Source organism: Pogona vitticeps, chromosome 4, assembly GCF_051106095.1.
Source record: "Pogona vitticeps strain Pit_001003342236 chromosome 4, PviZW2.1, whole genome shotgun sequence".
NCBI classification, from domain to species: domain Eukaryota; kingdom Metazoa; phylum Chordata; class Lepidosauria; order Squamata; family Agamidae; genus Pogona; species Pogona vitticeps.
Genome location: NC_135786.1, coordinates 5464237 through 5485154, shown reverse-complemented (window position 1 = coordinate 5485154; position 20918 = coordinate 5464237). Strand labels below are relative to the sequence as shown.

Sequence of the window (20918 nt, the reverse complement as noted above, 5' to 3'; positions counted from 1 at the left end):
CTCAGGATCACGTCTCAGGATTGTCTCCCACCCGTAGTGGCGGCACCTCCTGGGCCTGGCATGCCTCCCAGTCTACGATGTCTGCCCAACAGCCCTCCTCTCCAGTTTGCCCCCCACTTCCTTAAATCCAAGTCCCACCACGGCCGCATCTGCGACCTTGAGAGTGTCGTCCCCCCTCGCCAAAGTCCTAGTTTACAGATGACCTGTGGGTAGGGAATCCCGCCACTGCTCTCCAAGAGGCGGAGATCCCACTCTTGTGGCCGAGGGAACCTTCACCGGTCCCCTTGTTTGGCATTTAAGAACCCATTCCAGAAAAACACTTTAACTGAGACTATGCAATAGCGACTTTTCAGTAGCCTGCCTTGAACGAAGCCAGAGCACAAGAGAAATGAAATATATCAGGGCATGACAGTTGAATGAACGCTGTGAATGCTGATCCACTTTTCCTCCGATTCATTCATTCATAGGCTGCCATATATCACAGGATGTCAGAGTTTTCCCACTGCTTCACCATCCCTAACTATTCTTGTCCCTTTTACTGTCTGTTAGGGATCTAAGTTGGCTTACAGAAAGGTGGAGTATTTGTCATGTGCCGCCAAGTCATTTAGGGACATGGTGGCGCTGCGGGTTAAATGCAGAAGCTTCTGTGCTGCAGGGTCAGAAGACCAGCAGTCGTAAGATAGAATCCACACGACGGAGTGAGCTCCCGTCGCTTGTCCCAGTTCCTGCCAACCTAGCAGTTCGAAAGCATGCAAATGCAAGTAGATAAATAGGTATCATCTCGGTGGGAAGATCACAGCGTTCTGTGTCTAGTCATGCTGGCCACGTGACCAAAGAAGCTGTCTACGGACAAACTCTGGCTCTACGGTATGGAGATGGGGATGAGCACTGTGCCCTAGAGTTGGACACAACTGGACTAAATGTCAAGGGTAAACTTTACCTTTACCTACCAAGTCAGAACTGATTTAGCAACCCTAACAGGTAAACGTTAAACCACTTCTGAATATTCTCTACCTGGAAAACTCTGAAAAGGGTTGCCATAGGCCAGAACTGACTTGGCAACATATGGTTATTATTATTTATAAGAGGAGAATGAGAGATTTACCAGCTCTACACCCCCAGTGAGTTTTCAAGGCTAAGCAGAGATTTGAACTCAAGACCTCCTGAGTCCTAATCTATCACTCTATCCACCACACCACATCATATATCATGATATATACATAAATTCAAATATTTTGTGTAACAAGAGAACAGCCTTCCTCAAGGTTCTGAATCCCAGGAGAGACTCTCATACAGATATGTGATCCTTCAAATATTCTGGACACAAGTGATAAAGAATTTTAAATGTCACTCATACAGTAACTATTCTGTTATACATTTTATTTATTCAAAATATTTTAACCCCACTTTTCTTCTTAAAAAGGCTTCATTTAAATGGACAAAGTTTTATCTCCATACAGGAGATAAAAACAGTAAGCATACAAATACTTAAAAAGCATCAAAGAAATATCATATTAAAAATGGTAAATAAAATCAATACTAAAAACAGATTTTAAAGCAACAGAGTACAATGATCTCAAGAGACTATGGTAACATGCTGGAATTTTTAGCATGTATACATTACTGAAATAGTGACGGACTAAATGGTAACGTGCTCTAAATGGAGGACTTGGAACATCATCTAGTGTGGCTGAGAAGGCCAATTCAAGAGTGACCATCCCTTCCACACTGAAGACAAATTCAGTCTGTCCCCTGTCCAGCTCCCTGATTTTGCTGGTTTCAGGACTGCCTCTTTGCCTCGGCCTGCTGGAAAAGGGTCTCTTAAAATGGGAGAGGCCGTGATGCACCGCCTGCCTCCAGGCTGAACGCTCAGATGTCAGGGTTTCTCATCTGTTGAAGTCCATTCCTAAGGCCTTCAGGTCCCACTTGCAGATCTCCTTGTATCGCAGCTGTGGTCTCCCTCTGGGGCAATTTCCCTGCACTAATTCTCCATATAGGAGATATTTTGGAATCCGACCATCAGCCATTCTCATGACATGCCCAAGCCAACGTAGATGGCGCTGTTTCAGTAATGTATACATGCTAAAAATTCCAGCTCATTCTAGGAACTTTGTCTTGCCAGGCGATACCAAAAATGCATCGGAGACAACACATATGGAAAGTGTTCAGCTTCCTCTCCTGCCGTGCACAAAAGGGTCCAGGACTCACTGCAGTACAGGAGTGTACTCAATCACTACAGTATAGCAGTGTAGTCAACGTACAACCATCTACATTTATTCAAATACAGTCATGTAATCTTCTTCTGGTTGCTGCCCAATGGTGGAGGGCAGGATTTCACTTAACTGGGTCTTATTTTGGGGGTTGGGCTTATATTACGAGCATCCTGAAAAAATCATACTAGGTTTTATTTTCAGGTTAGGTCTTATTTTTACGGAAACAGAGTTTATCGTAATGTAAACACTAAACAGAGCCATGTGCTCTGTTTCTATTATTGCCTGAAACATTATTTCAGGGAACAAAAATGGTTAAGCAAGGAGGAAGAAAGAGCAATTTTGCTGAGTGTTTGGATGACTTTTTTTAATCTTACAAGTACTGACCAACATAAAAGTTACACTGAGCCAATACAAAGGGAATTCCGGCAATTGGAAGCAACTATGGGGGGGGGGGACTGATGTGACATGCTGCAGAAAGAAACCCTGTTTAACATTGTGTAAAGTCTTACAAACCTCTGTGAATGTTCCTTTGTTTCTTGGTTCCACAAACAATGGTTTCACTGCCTCTATTTTTCCTGCAAAATCATGCTCCTGTGAAAGCAGACAGAATATGTGAAGAAAACACTTATGATTTTATTTACTTACTAGTTTATTTATTTTCTACCCCATCTTTCTCCTTCCAGAGGGACCCAAGGACACTTACCACTTACCAATACAGCAAAGTACACTACTGAAAACAACTAAGCATAGTCATTATTTAAAGGTACTAAATAAAATTCCCTCATTTCGTTGCACCCACTTGTGAGCGCAATGACAAATAAATTTCTTATGTCTTATGTCTTATGTCTTAAGAGAATTTAAATTTTTTCTCTCCCTTTAAAATACCAACTTGAGCAACAGTTCATACATCAAAAACAAACTTTAAAAGAACAGTCTTTGCCTGATGATGGAAGGAGAGCAGGAAAGGAGCCATCCTAGTCTCCTATGGAAGGGAGTTCCATAGGCTGGAAGCAGGCAGTGAAATGGCATCTACACCATACGGGCCTGTGAAGGCAGTACGACCAAGAAAAAAATTCCCCAAAGGCTTTGAAACAGGACATGCTAATATGGAGTGATACAGTCCTTTAGATCAGCGGTCCCCAACATTTTTAGCCCCGCAGACCAGCTGGGGAAGGCGGGGTACCCCCTGCACATGCGCGAAGGAGCAGGGGCTGCTCGTGTGGGCACGCACATGCTTATGCGCAAGCGCAAAGGGTGGCACAGCAGTCATGGGGGTGCGTAGGCACAAACGGGCTGTGCAGGGGGGGAGTGCATGCAGGGGTAGGGTGGGGAGGTCGGTCTCCACGGCCCGGTCCAGCTCAGGCCATGGACCGGGGGTTGAAGACCTCTGTTTTAGATGGCGGTGGGCGTCTTAGGCTTGCAGAGGGCGCGCCCATGCGTGTGAGTGCAACATGCCCAACTGTGAGCGCAGGGGTGCCCCCGCACCGGCACACAGAACCCGCCCCCCCCAAACTGAGCTGCGGTTCCAAAAAGGTTGGGGACCATTGCTTTAGATCATTGGTCCCCAACCGGTTGGAGAAGCGGGCTCCGTGCGCGGCGGGCAGTGTGCACAGACATACATGTTCCCTCCAACCTGGCTGCAGCATTGTAAATCAGCTGATGTTTCCAAACCGCCCTGCGTAAAGCTTATCACAGGAATCCCAGCAGGAGGTAAGCATGGGAGGCATCATCAGGGCCAAGTCAGATGTCTCAAGGGACGGCCGCATCAGGCGCACCCGCTTTAACTGCAAATGCACTCCTGGCCACTACTGAAACTTAGGCAGGGAGGCTCAGAAAATAATCCAGGAGCGTGCGGAAGCCAGAAAACTTGAGATTCCAGGGGGAACAGAATCCCATCCAACACGGGTAAAATCCCTATTCCCTATTCCTATCGGTCACAAGTGTAAGCAAAGCAATCTGCATTTTCCCCCAACCAATGTGTATTCCTTTTCAGGCAGCCAGAAAACAACAAGCAGTTGTGAGAAAGGAAGTCCTTTCTCGCAAGAATACCCAGGCATTGAGTTTCAATTGACAGTTCAACTTGTACGCTAGGGGAGGCCGGTTCCAAGGATCCAGAACCCCATTTCATTCCCCAAGGACTACACCAAGCATCCTCCCACACACAAGATAAAAAAGCCAGAAACAGGCAGATATACATCTCTGGTTTGATTTAAAAAATGTGTTTTTATGTTTAAAGGATGCAAGGGGGAAGGGCTTTAGTTGGTTCCAAAGGTGAATCGCCGCCACCCCAGAGGCTTCTGAAAATGCAATTTACCTTTTTCTTTCAAAAAAACCACTCATGTTTTTCAATGGGCGGCGGGGGAAGGTCAGGCTGAAACTCGTGAGTTTAGAGATTTGACTAGTGTGCAGAAGAGATTAAAATGGATGTAGGATATTTTCCTGTTCTGTACTCCTGGGATGAATTCACATATTGTTACCATGGCATGGCAGCTTTGTGCGTGGTGAGGCCCCAAACTGGACCACAGAAGTTTATCAATGGAAACTGTGTTACGTTTGCTCCACAAGGTTTCTTCTGCAGTAAAGAACCAGAACAGCTGGACTGAGATCACACGAAAAGAAGCTCTTACGCTGCTGCAGGAACAGGAACCGGGACCAACTCACAACTCAGTCCACAGTTAAGCCAAATCCCCAGTCAGTTCCCCCCCTTTCTTTGGAAGCAGAAAACATGAATTATCAATGCGCCTGGGCCTTGTGGTGCAATAGTTAAACTGCAGTACTGCAGTCAAAACTCTGCTCACGATCTGACTTCAATCCCAACAGGCGCAGATCGCTGGTTCAAAGTGGGCACAGCCTTCCATCCCAGCTCCAATGCACATATTGTTATTATATGACATCAAGTTGGAACCAAATTTTAGGGACCCTAATAGGGCTTTCAAGGGAAGTGAGATATTTAAGGAGCGGTTTCACCAGTTCCATTGAGTTTCCACAGCTGAGTGGCGATTCGAACTCAGGCCTCCCGAGTCCTAGTCTGTCACTCCATTCGCTATACCACACTCTTTTATCTATTGCTAATATAGCTGTCTGGAAAGGATTTATGTATGGCAACCAAACCGAGTAATGCTTACGGCTCTGATATGTCAACTAAATAATCTAAGTGCAAAATAAGATCTTATATGATCTCCCAAATGGAAACCTACTCGCCAATATTCCAGAGTTTTGTCCATGACAGGATATGATGGGAAGAAGACAAGTAGCCCATGTGGTACGATACGAACAAGATTTCCTGGAACAGAACATAAACACATATATTATATAAAAACCCAGTTCATCCTGACTTCAATATTGATTCAAACACTTTGTAGTAGGGAGACAGGCCTATAACTTTGGGGTCTAATGGTTCAATGCCTGGTTTCAGTACAGAGATTATATTCATCTTCTACTATATTTCTGGAATCCGTTTGCTCGTCTTGCAGTTACTAAAGCGCTGGAGGAGCCATTTCTTTGCCTTTTGCCCCAACTGTTTAATTTGCTTGATTTGGACATCCCTGAGTCCGGCTGCTTTGCCATTCCTGCATCATTTTATGGCTTCCTCCAGCTCTGCCAATATGAAGGCAGTAGAAAGTTCATTGAATTCACTGTGAACTAACCTTTTATGTTTTGATTATGCATTGGTTGTTCTTCTCTACCAGAAGCAGCTGGCGTGCTATTTGCCTGGGGTTTATATTTGCATACAGAATTGTTTAGTTTTGATCACTGTCCAGTCTTTTCAGGAGTCTCCTAAATTTCTGGCTGCTTGTTGCCATGTCAAGCTCTGTTGTAGTGTCTATCCAGTGTTCCCCCCCATCACCCTTGTGTGTGACCTTTGTCTATTCTATTGCTTCAGCTCCCAGTTGTCTCCAACTTGGAATTTGCCCGCTTTCTTATGGTCTTTAAGACATAATTGTAACATAAGAGCTTTCTGTCTTACCTATAGTTTTCCCAAGAGAAGAGAGGCATTCTTGTGAAAATCTGCAATTTAAAACAAACAAAAATCCTCAGTGTTTCGGGAAGTAGCTAAGATTTTCCACGAATGTAATTTAAAAAAGATGTTTATCATGTTCTACCCTTGGGCATGACAACCACCATTCCTCATTCTCTTCCTGGTGTTTGTCTAGCTGTTCGTGTAAAACTGATTCACAGAAAAAACAGGTTCCTGCTATTGTTTTTAAAAATGCTGCCATATTGTATTTGGAAAGCATGTTGGCAAGTCCATAAAACAGTAAAAATCAGAGTCATTAAACAACAACAAAAACACAGTGTTGGGAGAATCAATGCTGTGTGTGTCTCATCTTTCAAGACGATACATGTTTACTGAATTCTGTGGAATGGACCCCTTGATCTCTGGCAGTGGAGATAAAATCTCATTGTATAACTAACTGCAAAACATAAGTTTTTCCTGATATTCAGCCTAAATATGGCTTCCTATAGCTTGAACCCATTATGTGTCCTGCACTCTGGGATGATCAAGAATGGATCCTGTCCCTTTTCTCTACAACTACCATTCAAGTTTTTGAAAAGTGCTATCCTATCACCCCTCGGTCTTCTTTTCTCAAGGCTAAATAAGCCCAGTTCTTTCAGTCTTTCCTCCTAGGGCTTGGTTTCCAGTCCCCTGTTCATGTGATCCCAAGAAAACCCATCAATTAATAACATGAAATTTTGCGTCTGTTTGAAGACGTCCCACTAAGGAAGGTACTTATGTCATATGGCACCTACTAATTAAATTACAATTGCAATCCCTTCCACTTTTAACATTCTGTATAACATCTAGCGTACTGCTAGCCATGAACAGAAAAAGGAGGACTCAAGAGACGTTTTGCCAGCTTCTTGTTGTTGGGAAAGAGGCAGGAAGATCTTATAATGATATCCACCACAAAATGTTTCATCGTGGCCAGAATCCTACTGTTTATTTATACCAGCATGAGTTCCATAGGATAAGCAGCAGCAGCAAATGGTCCCCAGGTAATAAACACACAGGACTAACATATGAGACAAAGAGGAACACAAGGTGTAACTTGTTAATAAGCAGTTATTTGTTGCTGTGATTCATGCCACTGTGCTTACACTGACATAAATAACCAGTTGGATTCTGGCCACTGTTCGCAAAGCAACGGGCGACTGTCTGCAATCAGAAAAAAGCAGCTTACTTACAATTAAATGGCCTCAAATGACTCATGTGGTTTTATATACTCCAGATGTTTTCAATTTCTTTTAAATGATTTTAAAGGGCTTTAATATTCGCTGTATTTTCACAATATAATGAATGTAATTCTATTTTAAAGTCTGTAACCTTGTTGAAGACAGGACGGCCTGGCCTGCTCTGGTCCATGGAGTCACGAAGAGTCTGACACGACTTAACTAAACAAGTTGTTTAGTCATTAGTTAACTTGTTTTAATTAACGACTAAACAAGACTTGATGGCATGGTGGTTACATGCCATCAAGTCACCTCTGACTTAGGGTGACCTCCAAAAGGTCCTGTCCAGAACACCCCCCGGCTCAGCTCTTGTAAACTCAGGCTTGTGGCTTCCTTTATGAAGTCAATCCACCTCGTAAGTAATCTTCCTCTTTTCCTGCTGCCTTCAACTTTTCCTGCATTCTTGCCTTTTCCAGTGAATCTTGCCTTCTCATGATGTATCTAAAATAGGACAGCCTCCATTTTGTCAATTTTTGCCTCCAGTTTGTATTTTAATTCTCTACTGCTTTTTAGCTGTATTGTAAGCCACCTTGGGTCCCAGTCTTGCTAGAAAAGCAGCATATAAACAAAATAAACAAATAAGCTACCATCCCTATTTCAACAACACTGTTTGTTTCACAGTCGTGGGACAGCAATAAAGACTGGAGAAAGGGAAGAAAAAAAACTGGTTTACCTTTTGATACAAACGATAACATTTTGCATTTTTGAAGAATATGAGAGCTGAAACACTGTTATCCTTTCAAATACACATATTTCCAAATTTTGTGATGCAGTTGTTCTCCCATAAAAAATGTGTGCATAAATATTAGGTGAAAGTGAACACAAAAATGAACGTTATCAAAATAACAAAATGATACCCCATGAAGAGTGTGTAATGAGGTACAGCTAAGTATAAAAATGTCTACATTAGGAGAAATGTGCATAAAAATGCATTCACGTTTTCAACCAAACAAACTAATTTAGAAGGGAACATTCTGAATTTAAAATCTGAAATTAACCAATAATTAATTTGTCAATAACGTCTGATGACAGGTTTGTAATACAGTGGTGCCTTGCTAGATGATGATAATCCGTTCCACTGAAATCGTTGTTTAGCGAAATCATCGTCTAGCGAAAAGCATCTCCCCACGGAATGCACTGAAACCTGTTTAATGTGTTCCAATGGGGAAGAATCGTCGTTGTGTAGCGAAGATCGGCCATAGGAAAGCCGCTTTGCGAACCGTCAATCAGCTGTTTAAATTGCTGTCTTGTGAAGCTTAGGTCCTGAAAACACCCGTTTTGTGAGCACGGAGGAAGCTGTCAAAATTGTTTACGAAAATTGGTTTGCGAAGCAGGGACCAAACATTGTCCAGCGAAATTCCCCCATAGGAATCACTGTTTTGCGAATCGCTATAGTGATTGAAAAAAGTCAATGACTAGCGAAAAAACTGTCATGCGGGGTTACTGTCTAGCGAGGCACCACTGTATCTGCTTATAACACAGGTATATAACACTCTGAGTAAGGCTCTCTAACAAGGGGCTTCATTTCACTTCTCCCAATGACTGTGACTCAACTCCCAACACGGAACCCATCCACCCTTCCCTTTTTTTCCCTGGGGGGTGGAAAAAGCTTGTTTTTATTAGGGACTCAAGACTTGCCAAAGACTTGCCAACATCCCTGTCTAAGATTCCCATCTTAGAAAACCTTGGCTTTCTAATGCATATCAGCACGGCTGCTACACACCCGCAAAAGGAGGAGGAGGAATGTCTTGAGTGTGTGTCCTTAGTGCAACAGAATAAATGTGCAAGAGGAGAAAACAAAGAGAGAGGGAGGAAAGGAGGGAGGGAGGCAGAGATGGCATATTTGCATGCAAGGAATCACCTTTTTTCATAGGTCGAACTCAGCAAACCTCCATCAGGTCCTTTAGGGATTACCCCCACCCAAATCTGGTGTTTATCAATAACATGAGGGTTTTCCAGACAAACTGGGAAAGGTCTAAGGAGAAGGGGAAAAAAAGACACCAAAAGGTTATCAACTTGTCAATTCTGTATGGGCCACAGCTTAACTCTGAGCAGCAAGACCATAATCCAGTAGCAGCTAGAATGTTTATGCAGATATTCCTTGGCAATTGACCTCTGAAATCTACGATTTACACTACACACAGGGATGACAGATACAGTACCTAGAGTGGTCATAACGACCAGATAGGCGGGATATAAACAGAATAAATAAATAAATAAATACCTCTTACTAGTTTTTTTTTTTTTTGCAATAGTCAGAAAGAAACTTAGTTGTGCAAACAGCTCTTTCTCTGGAAGACACCAACTTTGTTCATATCTCCAGCCAAGTTAGCTTCCCATTTGATAAATGTGTCTCCTATTCTCACACAGAGACCGCTGTTCTCGCCTAAGCATCCTGCACTTGTTCCTACTGTTATAAATGGCCTTTCTCCATTAAAGAGATCTAGATGCCTATATTCTACTTCCAGTCATCCAGGATCATAGGAATACAGCCTGACTTGTTAATTTCTAAAAAATGCAACAGCAGACTTGCTACCAAATTGAGAAAGTTATATAATCACAGGGTAACTGAACTGGAAGGGCCTTTGAGTCCAACCCCCTGCTCAAGGCAGGAATCCAAATCAAAGCAGATCTGACAGATGGTTTTCTCTCAATTTTCTCTCGAATGCTTCCAGCACTGGAGTGCTCACCACCTCCTGAGGTCATTGGTTCCATGGTTGTACTGCTGTAAGAGCTGAGAAGTTTTTCCTGATATTCATCTGAAATCTGGCTTCCTGTAGCTTAAGCCCATTATTAGGTGTCCTGCACTCTGGGATGAGGAAGAACAGAGCCTGCTCAAAGTATGACTATCATTTGAAAGTATTTGAAAAAAGCTATCCAGGCACACATGGGCATATATCCTTGAAACAACTGATCTAAAAACATCTGAAAAGAGATGCATAATTTCCTCACAATAATGTAAAGTAAAAGTAAAGGTTTCCCTTGACAATTTTTGTCCAGTCGTGTTCGACTCTAGGGGGCGGTGCTCATCCGCGTTTCCAAGCCATAGAGCCAGCGTTTGTCCGAAGACAATCTTCCGTGGTCACATGGCCAGTGCGACTTAGACACGGAACGATGTTACCACGTCACAATAATGAAGCCTGCACAAGTAACATTTGCAAGCCGAAGCAAAAAAGTCAGATCCCACCATGGGACACAGTTTGAAGAGTGAGCTTTCGGTCACACCACAGTTTCCGTTAACAGAACATCCCCCACTCATAATACAGGGAATTTCCATGTGTGGTTGATTTCTGCTTCCATTTAACCACTCAAACGAGAAAACGTACCAGAGAAGTTAAATAACTATTATTTGAGCCCGTTGCTCAAGCAGCATCCTGCCAATACCTGAACCCATGACAAATACAAAACCATCGCAGCTCAACTGCAAACAAATCATTCAAAAGAGGACTTCTACAATAGCATGTCTCCGTGTAAGGAAATGGATCCCAGAGGATAACCCCAGGCTCTGCTTGTATTGCATGACATGCAAGATCGGAGGACAACTGTTTAGATTTCTTCAGTAAACATGTACAGTGGTGCCCCGCTAGACGCTTACCCTGCTAAATGACAAAATCGCTTGACGATGACTTTTTTTGCAATTGCAAAATGATGTTTCCTATGGGGTTTTTTTGCTTTACGTTGATTAGGTCCTTGCTTCACGAACTGTTTGTTCGCAAAACAATGATTTTTCCGGCTCCGCAAAATGGCTTCCCTTTGCAAAATGGCTGGCTTCCTTTTGCAAAATGGCTATTTTACGGACAGAAGCTTCGCAAAACAGCGATTTTAAACAGCTGATCGGCGGTTCTCTATGGCCAATATTCGCTGGACAATGAGGTATTTCCCCACTGGAATGCATTAACCGGTTTTCAATGCATTCCAATGGGGTTTTTTTGCATGATGACAATTTTGCTGTACAGCGATTTTAACGGAACGGATTATCGTCATCATGCGGGGCACCACTGTACTGAGAATTCCACTTTTTTTTGGTGTAACCTCGTACTTTATCTGAACCTTTGTCCCATACTGTGCTCTAACTGCCGAGTTTCTTTTCATAAGCACGAAGGAAGGAAACTTACATCTGCATTTCCAGAGTAAAAGATGAAAGAGGGGAGAGTGTCCCACTGGTAAGAATGATTGTCCGGACTCCGTGACGAACCAGTTCATGCATATTGTATCCAGGGCTGAAACACCAGTAGCTCAAGATTTTCCCTGTATGTCAAACAGAGTAAGTAGAAGGTTAAAAAACTTGCTCTTCAGGGGTTTCATCAAAGACCACGCTGTGCCACAAAATATTCCACTTCCTTGTGGTCAGCTATTGAAGGCATCCTCACCTCAAACACCCTACCATTTTTCGATTGATCTTGCTGCTCAGTCTTCTTCTCAGGAGAAATTAGAAGCTCGTAAACGCACTGTGGTTCCCAAGTTCTTAACAAAATGCATGGTATTGTTGATGGTTTGAGAGAAAAAAAAGATCAACATACTTAAACATTGTTACAGGATAGGCTACTTATCTGAACATCATCTGTGAAGACAGTTGTGAGTTCTCCATTAGGGAAAATATTGGAAAGTGCTCCTCCCCACCGAGGTGGTACCTATTTATCGACTCACATTTTACATGCTTTCGAATGGCTAGGTTGGCGGGCTAGGTTGGCGGGAGCTGGGACAAGCGATGGGAGCTCACTCCGTCGTGTGGATTCAATCTTACGATGGCTGGTCTACCGACCTTGCAGCACAGAGGCTTCAGTGGTTTAACCCACAGTGCCACCCATGTCCCCAATGTGTTGGTGCTGGCTAATATGAAAGGTAGCATTTCTAGAAATTAGCTACCAAGGGGTACACAAGTGAAAAAAAGGTTGGGAACCACTGGTCTAGAGTGATACATTAGACTTACATGGACCCCACCAGCAAATGAGGCCTTTTGGTTTTAGTCAATCAAAAATATAACTCTTTTAGCATCTTCCAGAAAAAATACAGACAACCCTAACCTTTTTTGGGTACCCCTCCAGGCCTCTTGTCTGAAACATCACTGGAATGCCACTTTATTCTCCCTCCTACAGTCTTGCAATGAAGCAAGGCACATATTTTAGAGGAGAATCATTCTCAGAGGCCACTACTTTTGCACATCCTTCTTTCTCCAGAACTTGGAAAAACTCAAGTGTACAAATACAGGATGGGTGACATCTGGATTTGCATGTGTATTTGAAAAGGCTCTCAGAGTAAAAGTAGGTCATGAGTTTAACAGTGTGATCCAAGAGCAAAAAAGCAAAGGCTGGATCAACAGAACTGTCACGTACAGATCAAAGGAAGTTAATAGAACTGCCTATTTTGCTTCGGCCAGATTTCATCTGGAATACTGTGTCTGGTTCACAGCAACACGATTTAAGGAGGATATCAACCAGCTGAAGCATGTCCATAGGATGATAACCAACATGGAAAAGGATAAAGAACCCAAGCCGTATCAAGAACAGTTGCGCAAACTAGTTGTTTAGCCCAAAGAAGAGAAGGTTGACAGGAGGAGACCAAATAGCTATTTTCAAGTATCCGAAGGGATGTCACACAGAAGATGAAGCAAGCTCGGTTTTTGCTATTCATGAGGGTTGGAGTCAAATTAATGGATTGAATTTGCAAGATGGAGGGAGGACTGGGAAACTGAGATTGTAAGCAATGCCTTTCTTATTTCCATTCTCAGTAATATTGTACGCAAGTCGTATAAATTACGTACATTGTTTTCTGCAGCATCCACATAATTTCTAAACAATACCAAATAAAAATATTTCCCTTCCAGAAAAGCACATATGCTGTGCAGCTTTTCTGCAAGAGTTTCCTGAAAATGAAGATCAAGCCATGCTATTTACACAGTGAAGTACATATACTGTACTGTACGTGATTTTTCTCCTCATTGTAACTTGGCATGGGTAAAATAAATATTCTTTTCTTAGAATTACTTTGGGCAATTACTGTGGAAAATTTTGGAGATGAAGATAATGCAGCTAGCAAACAAATTCATCTCTATTCTTTAGCACCCGTCTTAACATCTTATCCACAGTCCTTGCCCCACACGAACACAGAATCGAGTCTTCCAACCACAATATCAGAGATGCAATCACTGAATCATCAGTGGTTTCACACAAACTAGCTGGAAGGAAGACCAGACTGCTCCTCCTCTGGGAGACAGCTGGTCTGAAAAACTTGCTCATCAAAAGCTGGGGAAAAAAGCAGCTGAAGAAAACTGGTTTAAAAGACCTAAGCGAAATGAGGGACACCTTGACTCCATTACCTTGTTTTTTAGTTACCGAGGCATTCCACAGGTCTGTCCTCTGCTTCTTTTTTTGACCATTAACATCTGGATGGATGTGGACCTACACAAACAGTTCACTTTTGTAAGGATGAAGGCAAAGAACAGGACACCTATCACCCAGGACACAATGATTTCATCTGATTTCAGGATCTAAGCACTTACTTAATATGTGGAAGGGAACACTAGCTGGGGCATGCTACGACTCTTCAAGTATGGCAAGGGAAGACCCTTGCTTGAAACTCTTGACGGGTTCCTGATGGTCAGAACGATATTGGGCAAAACCACCCAAGGGATCTGAGTCTATACAAGGCAACTCTCAGTGCACCACAAGTAACACTAGAGGGCTTTAATTTCTATTTAATGAATAAAAATGCACAAGATGTTCCTAGAAGTGACTGTTAAGCAGATCAACACAAAACGGAACTACAGTGGTGCCCCACAAAGCGACGATAATCCGTGCAGCAAAAATCGTCGCTATACGGATTCGTCGCTTTGCGAAATAAAAAAGCCCATATGAATGCACTGAAACCCCTTCAATGCGTTCCTATGGGCTTAAAACTTACCTTTTAAGCGAAAATCCTCCATATGGCGGCCATTTTAGTTGCCCGGTAAGCGAGGAATCCGTCCCCGTTTTACCCGGCGGCCATTTTGGAACCGCCGATCAGCTGGGGAAAATCATCGCTATGTGAAAATCGGTAAGCGAAACAGCTTACCGATCGTTGCAAAGCGATTTTCCCCCATAGGAAACATTGTTATGCGATCGCAAAAGCGATTGCAAAAACATCGTCGCTATACGGATTTGTCGTTAAATGGGGCGCCTGTTATGCGAGGCACCACTGTATTAGTCCAAGCAAAAGCATTTGTCATATTTTGGCAGTGCATTGATTTGACATTGCTAAATTAAAACGCCGTGAATTCATGCTAACCTAGTTTCGCAGCACCTGATCAACTTACTCCCATTTTATCATGAGGATTTGCAAATAATTCATAACCATGACTTCCCAGTACCCCAAAGCACCACAGCAAGTAAGTGAATCTCTATTGCATAATCAAAGGATCACTGCAATTTTTTAAAATTTGTTAATACACTGCATTAGAGCAACAGTACTATCATGCCACAGGTATCAGTAAAATACAATAGAATCATAGAATCACAGAGTTGGAGGAGACCACAGGGGCCATCGAGTCCAACGCCCTGCCATGCAGGAACAATGAATTAAAAATTATGCTAATATTAATATTTTACAAATGGGGCTGTAAATATAATTCTTTATTTAATTTTTTTAGCTAAAAGCCTCTTTGCCACAGAGAAAATCTCCCTCAGAACAATATGAAGAATATATACCTTATAATATTTTGACACCGAGAAGTCTGGCGTGGAGTTAGACGTTCCTTCCGATAGACCAAAATTAAAAACAGTCTAAAGGCAAAGGGGGAGGGGAGAAAAGTGCAAACTGGAAGTGAGAAAAATCACAGTTAAGAGTTCTTGGCAAGTTACCTAAGATGGATTACACGTCTGAAGGCCATCTCCACAAAAAAGAGGAAGAAACAACATGTCAACACAGAGCACATTTTTCCTAGATTTTCCAGTTCCTTTTCATGGCTGCCAACTTATTAACCAAGTTAAAGCACAGCCCAGGATAAAAGGACACAAGTGAAGAATCTACTGGTATTCTAACTCTCATTTTGCCAACATGCTCCTATTATTCTCTGCAAACTTAGGGGCGCATAGAATTAAAACATAATTCTTGTTATCAGGCTATTAATATAAATGTTATTTTACATTCCTTTTGCCACTATCTGTAGAAAAAGCAGATGCCTTAATGCTGTTTATTCTAATTTTTAGACTAGAAGATCCAAATCTATGGATTATTCTTGTATCCAATTTTTTTTTAAAAAAAATGTTGCCCTTTATATGCTCTTTTACATATCATAGCCATTTCCGTGAAATTAAAACTGAAGTAAATGGGATTGCTCTTACATAACAATGCACAAGACCATAAATACATCTACATAAGATGCCGCCTCTCAGCCTCACCAGGTAGTTGCAAAGGTTTTAAAAAGGGAAAAGGGAAGAGCTACCGGGGGGGGGGGGGGCTGTCTTTAGTTCATAAGAGAGAAGGCTTGAAATAAAGGAGTGAGTGACTGGGTGAGGGCCATGGTTTTACCCCCGGAGAGTGGTTGTAACAGACTTCCCAATGATCTGCCTGCTACTGTACTCATCAGAGATCCCGTCCTTCGTTCTGGGGCCATGAAAGGTTCAGGAGGTGGAGCCTTTCCAGGTTTGGCACCCGGGCAATGGAACTTCCTGTTTTGGAAAGCCTAAGGAACTCTCCCCACCATCCCCTTCAAGCGTTCATAGAACGACAGAACTGCAGAGGTTGAAAAGATCTGAATAGCCAGCCAGCCCAAAGCCCTACACAGCTGAAGAATCGTATCCGACGCTCGCTGCATCATCCACACCCCAGACGTTCAGATCTCCGAAGACAGCTGTCCTATCACCTGTCAAGTCTTTCGTTTTCATGGCTAAGCAAGCCCACCTTCTCTCACTCATTCCACGTAGGTAGGGCTTGGTAAACCCCTTCTTAAACTAAGGTGCTCACCACCGAACACAGTATGTTCCAGGTCTGATCAAAGCATAACACAGTGGTACTATTACATCCCTTAAATCAGGACACTTTTGTTGATTAAGTCTAGAATGGCCTTCTTGCTGCATCACGGTTGACTCATGTTTGTTTAAAATATTTTTACTCCGCCTGCTTCCTTTAAAAGGACTCAAGGCAACCTACATCATTGAAAAATAATACTTAAAGCTGAAAAACAATGAGTATGCAACATTGGTTTACATCATCAAAAGATAATATTTAAAGCTAAGAACACTGAGTATTACGTAAAAGGCAGCTTACATCATTAAAAGGCAATATTAAAGCTAAAAGAATAAATGTGTGAATACTAAAAAGGAACAAACACGCACCACCCTGAGACACAGTGAACATAAGTAATACTAAAAACTCAGTCAAAGCTGCAATGTATAACAATCCATCTAAAAAAAATCACACTCAGGGAAGGCTTGCCTGAAGAGAAAGGTCTTTGCCTGCTTGCGGAAGGACAGCAAAGATGGGTCAGCCTGGCCTCCAGTGGGAGGGAGTTCCAGAGTTTGGGAGCAGCCACAGAGAAGGCCCTCTCCTGAGTTCCCATCAGATGCTCCTGTGAAGGTGGCAGGATGGAGAGAAAGGTCTCTCCTGAGAGTCTTAACTTCTGTGCCAGCCCATAATGGGAGATACAGTCTTTGAGATAGCTTGGACCCATTTCGGGCTTTACAGGTTAAAACCAACACTTTCAATTGTGCCCTCTTGTATTAATAACTGCTGTATAGATCAGTGGCTTAGATCTCTGGCTGTGGAAGCCGAGGTTGGGAGTTCAATTCCCCACTTGTGCCTCCTTGACAGGGGCGGGCCCTTCCAGCTCTGCAGTGCTAAGGTTGTTTTTTTTTGTAATTATTATTATTATTATTATTATTATTATTATTATTATTATTATTATTATTATTATTATTATTATTATTATTATTATTATTATTATTATTATTATTATTATTATTGAGAAAGATGGTGCACCACTGCAAGAATCTGAAAGGGATAGGAGACTCTGCATGGTGTACAAAATTATTATATATCCAAATGGTCAAGGGGGGGGGAGTGGAGCACATTCTGTTATATTGTTCATTATGTAGGTGATGTTGTCAATAGATAACTTTTATATAAAATGTTTGTTATCTATTTGGCTTTTTTGTGTGTGTGATGGTGGTTTTTTTTGGGGGGGTGTAATTTTAAAATAAATAATAATAAAAACAGTCTTTTGCAAGTCTGAGTTTGTTCTGAGCGTAACCTTCTTCTTAAAAATACCAGCTACTCCTTTTCACTTTCCTTTGGAAATTTGCTCCCCTTGCCGTTTTTGATACCTGCTCCTCTCCCATTCATGTGAGAGCTCCCTATGCGACCCACAGGTTATTTAGAGGTCTCCCCCTTTTTTTTCTCCGTGTCAACTGTATGCATTTGTGACTTCAACATCTCCCCTTTTAAAAGGTGGCCATTCACTGTGGACTCAATTCGATTGGATTATTTGATTTTTTTCCTGATCTTGTGATTTCTTCAAGTTTATTTATTTATTTAAAACTATACCTTTCTCCCAGACCCTGATGTTGGGAAAGTGTGAAGGCAAGAGGAGAAGGGGACGACAGAGGATGAGATGGTTGGACAGTGTCATCGAAGCTACCAACATGAATTTGACCCAACTCCAAGAGACAGTGGAAGACAGGAGGGCCTGGAGTGCTCTGGTCCATGGGGTCACGAAGAGTCGGACACGACTTAATGACTAAACAACAACAAATACTTTTCCCCCCAAAATGACTTAAGTTCATTGAAATCTGCTTTCCTAAAGCTCAGAGGGCATGTCTCGCTACACTTAGTTTCCCCCATCTTCTGTACAATGAATGCAAGAGGACACGGTTACTCCCACCCAAGGGTCCCATTCCTTCAACCTCATTGCCACGTCTTCCCTATGAATGAGGTCCAAGACAGTTCTTCCTGGTCTTGCTTCTCCCACCTTCTGTAAAAGGAAATGGTCAGCAAGCAAAATGTTGAATCATAGGTCCTTCCTAGAGTTTGATTGAAAACAACACTAGAGTAGCTGAAGTCTCCTATTACTATTCTCTTTCTTTGTCTGCAATGCTTGGCATTTTGATTTGTAGTTGTTTAGCCGTTAAGTTGCGTCTGACTCTTCATGACCCCATGGACCAGAGCACGCCAGGCCCTCCTGTCTTCCACTGCCTCCCGGAGTTGGGTCAAATTCATGTGGGTTGCTTCAATGACACTGTCCAACCATCTCATCCTCTGTCGTCCCCTTCTCCTCTTGCCTTCACTCTTTCCCAACATCAGGGACTTTTCCAGGGAGTCTTCTCTTCTCATGAGATGGCCAAAGTACTGGAGCCTCAGCTTCAGGATCTGTCCTTCCAGTGAGCACTCCTTCAGAATTGACAGGTTTGTTTTTCCTTGCAGTCCAGGGGACTCTCAAGAGTCTCCTCCAGCACCACAATTCCAAAGCATCATTTCATCGGTGGTCAGCCTTCTTTATGGTCCAGCTCTCACTTCCATACAACACTACAGGAAAAACCATAGCTTTGACTATTCGGACTTTTGTCGGCAAGGTGATGTCTCTGCTTTTTAAGATGCTGTCGAGGTTTGTCATAGCTTTCCTCCCAAGAAGCAAGTGTCTCTTAATTTTGTGACTACTGGGTTTTTTTATGTTGAGCTTCAGACCGTTTTTTGCACTCTCCTCTTTCACCCTCATTACGAGGAGACTCCAAAAGAAAATCTGCTCCTGTTTGCTCCCTCTCTGCCATCAGACTTGTATGGACATGATTTACAGCTTGTCTCCAGACTCCTATCTGTGAGTCCACTCTTACTCAATTCTTGATAGACTCTTACTTCTGGTTACAGACATTTGTTGTCTTAGAACTAAGCAGCAGTGTTCCTCTGGAACACATCACACCTTCAGTTACTACATTCCATTCATGATCTTCATTCTACCAGATTGAAGGCATGCCTATTAAATCATATTCTCCCCCAACACATGTCCACCTCATTTGTTTCCGTGCACTGCTTTAGAAACATCTGCTCCAATTGGCGATTCCTTCCAGCTTCTTCCCTGTATTTTTTTTCCTGCTTGCTGGTGGCTTTCCACATCACAACACCATCATACCATAGATCTGATTGTTCCTAGTACTTGGTGTTCTTTTGCGCTCTGAAATAGTAGCCCTGTCAGCTAAAAACTCCTTTGAGGAAACTTGTGAGGCAGTTAACAAGCCTGTTCTTCCCACCCCTATGAGATACAGTGGTGCCTCGCATAACGTTTTTAATTGGTTCCCAAAAAAAAACCTTATGCGAAAAAAACTTTATGCGAAACACCATTTCCCATAGGAATGCATTGGAAACCGGTTAATCCGTTCCAATAGGCACGGATTGGCGTCCTTAAGCGAAAAAACGACATAGGAAACATTGTTAAATGATACAATGTTTCCTCCATTGGAATGTATTGAAGCCGACTCAATACATTTCAATGGCTTTGCGAAGTCAATTTTTGCAAATTTAAGTGTGTCATAAAAGGGTCAAAAATGGTTTTAAATGCTTGGATTAGCTTCTGCACCCTCTAAAACGGATGCAAAAGTTAATTTGGCTTTGATCTGACTTTTCGTTAATTTATGGTGATTTTTTCCCCCCAACTTTTGACAGCTGTCAAAATCTGACAGCTCCATTGTTTCCTATGGGGCAGAAAAAAATTCACAAAAAATTAACGAAAAGTCAGATCAACGCCAAATTAAGTATGCACACATTTTAGAAGGTGCACTAACGATTCCAAGCATTTAAAACCGTTTTTCAACATGTTAAGACACTTTTGTAATTGAAAAAATGAACATCGTTAAGAGAAGCAGGGGACCTAAAACCAAAAACGTTAAGCGAAGCATGGTCCCAAAATCGCTATGTGAAAATCGCCCATAGGGAAAAACGTTATACGAAGCACAATCTGACTCTGAAAAAATAAACATTAAGCGAAAAAAACGTTAAACGAAGCAAACGTTATGCGAGGCACCACTGTATAACTCATCTCTGTCTAGAAGTCCATCTTCATCAAACTACTGACCACAGTCCAAGAAATGGCATCTTTTCCAAGCACACTGTCTGTGCAGCTGGTTATTCATTTTGTGATGAATTAACTAACTGTATCCCCAAATCCTTCACCTTCTTTCTTAGAGCCTCATAGTCACCTACAATGTGTTGAAAGTGGTGCCTGTAACGTTTGTCTGTTCATATATAGGTTGGGGGGGGGGAAGAATCATGGTCAGAGGGTTTAATCACTCTTGGTAACCTGTCAGATCTTTTCACCAGTGTGATCTTTCCTCTGCTTCCCCAGTGCTGTTGGCATTTCCTGCTGGTATTCCTACTGTTTAGGATTCAATCACTATGCCTATTACAATTTCCTGAAACTTCACATTACTGGCTATTGGCGTGCACTCTTTTCGATGTTGGAGGACACAGGGAATCCTTTAAAAATGTCTTGTCTGTTTGTGTGTGTGTTTT

General features: G+C 42.3%; 1 protein-coding gene across 11 annotated transcripts in view; it reads right to left on the bottom strand.

Annotated features, from left to right (window-relative positions):
- RTEL1 (regulator of telomere elongation helicase 1) overlaps window positions 1-20918 on the bottom strand; it is a 95446-nt gene that overhangs the window by 42882 nt on the left and 31646 nt on the right. For 9 of the 11 annotated variants that reach the window (XM_078391966.1, XM_078391965.1, XM_078391972.1 and 6 more), the window contains exons 15-21: window positions 15128-15202; window positions 13762-13843; window positions 11561-11693; window positions 9307-9420; window positions 6181-6221; window positions 5411-5496; window positions 2727-2804 (exon numbers count right to left, since the gene is read on the bottom strand). In XM_078391966.1, coding sequence (XP_078248092.1) covers window positions 2727-2804; window positions 5411-5496; window positions 6181-6221; window positions 9307-9420; window positions 11561-11693; window positions 13762-13843; window positions 15128-15202 — 609 coding nt within the window. The remainder of the gene's footprint in view (window positions 1-2726; window positions 2805-5410; window positions 5497-6180; window positions 6222-9306; window positions 9421-11560; window positions 11694-13761; window positions 13844-15127; window positions 15203-20918) is intronic. The other 2 variants (XM_078391971.1, XM_072996680.2) reach the window with 1 other exon arrangement.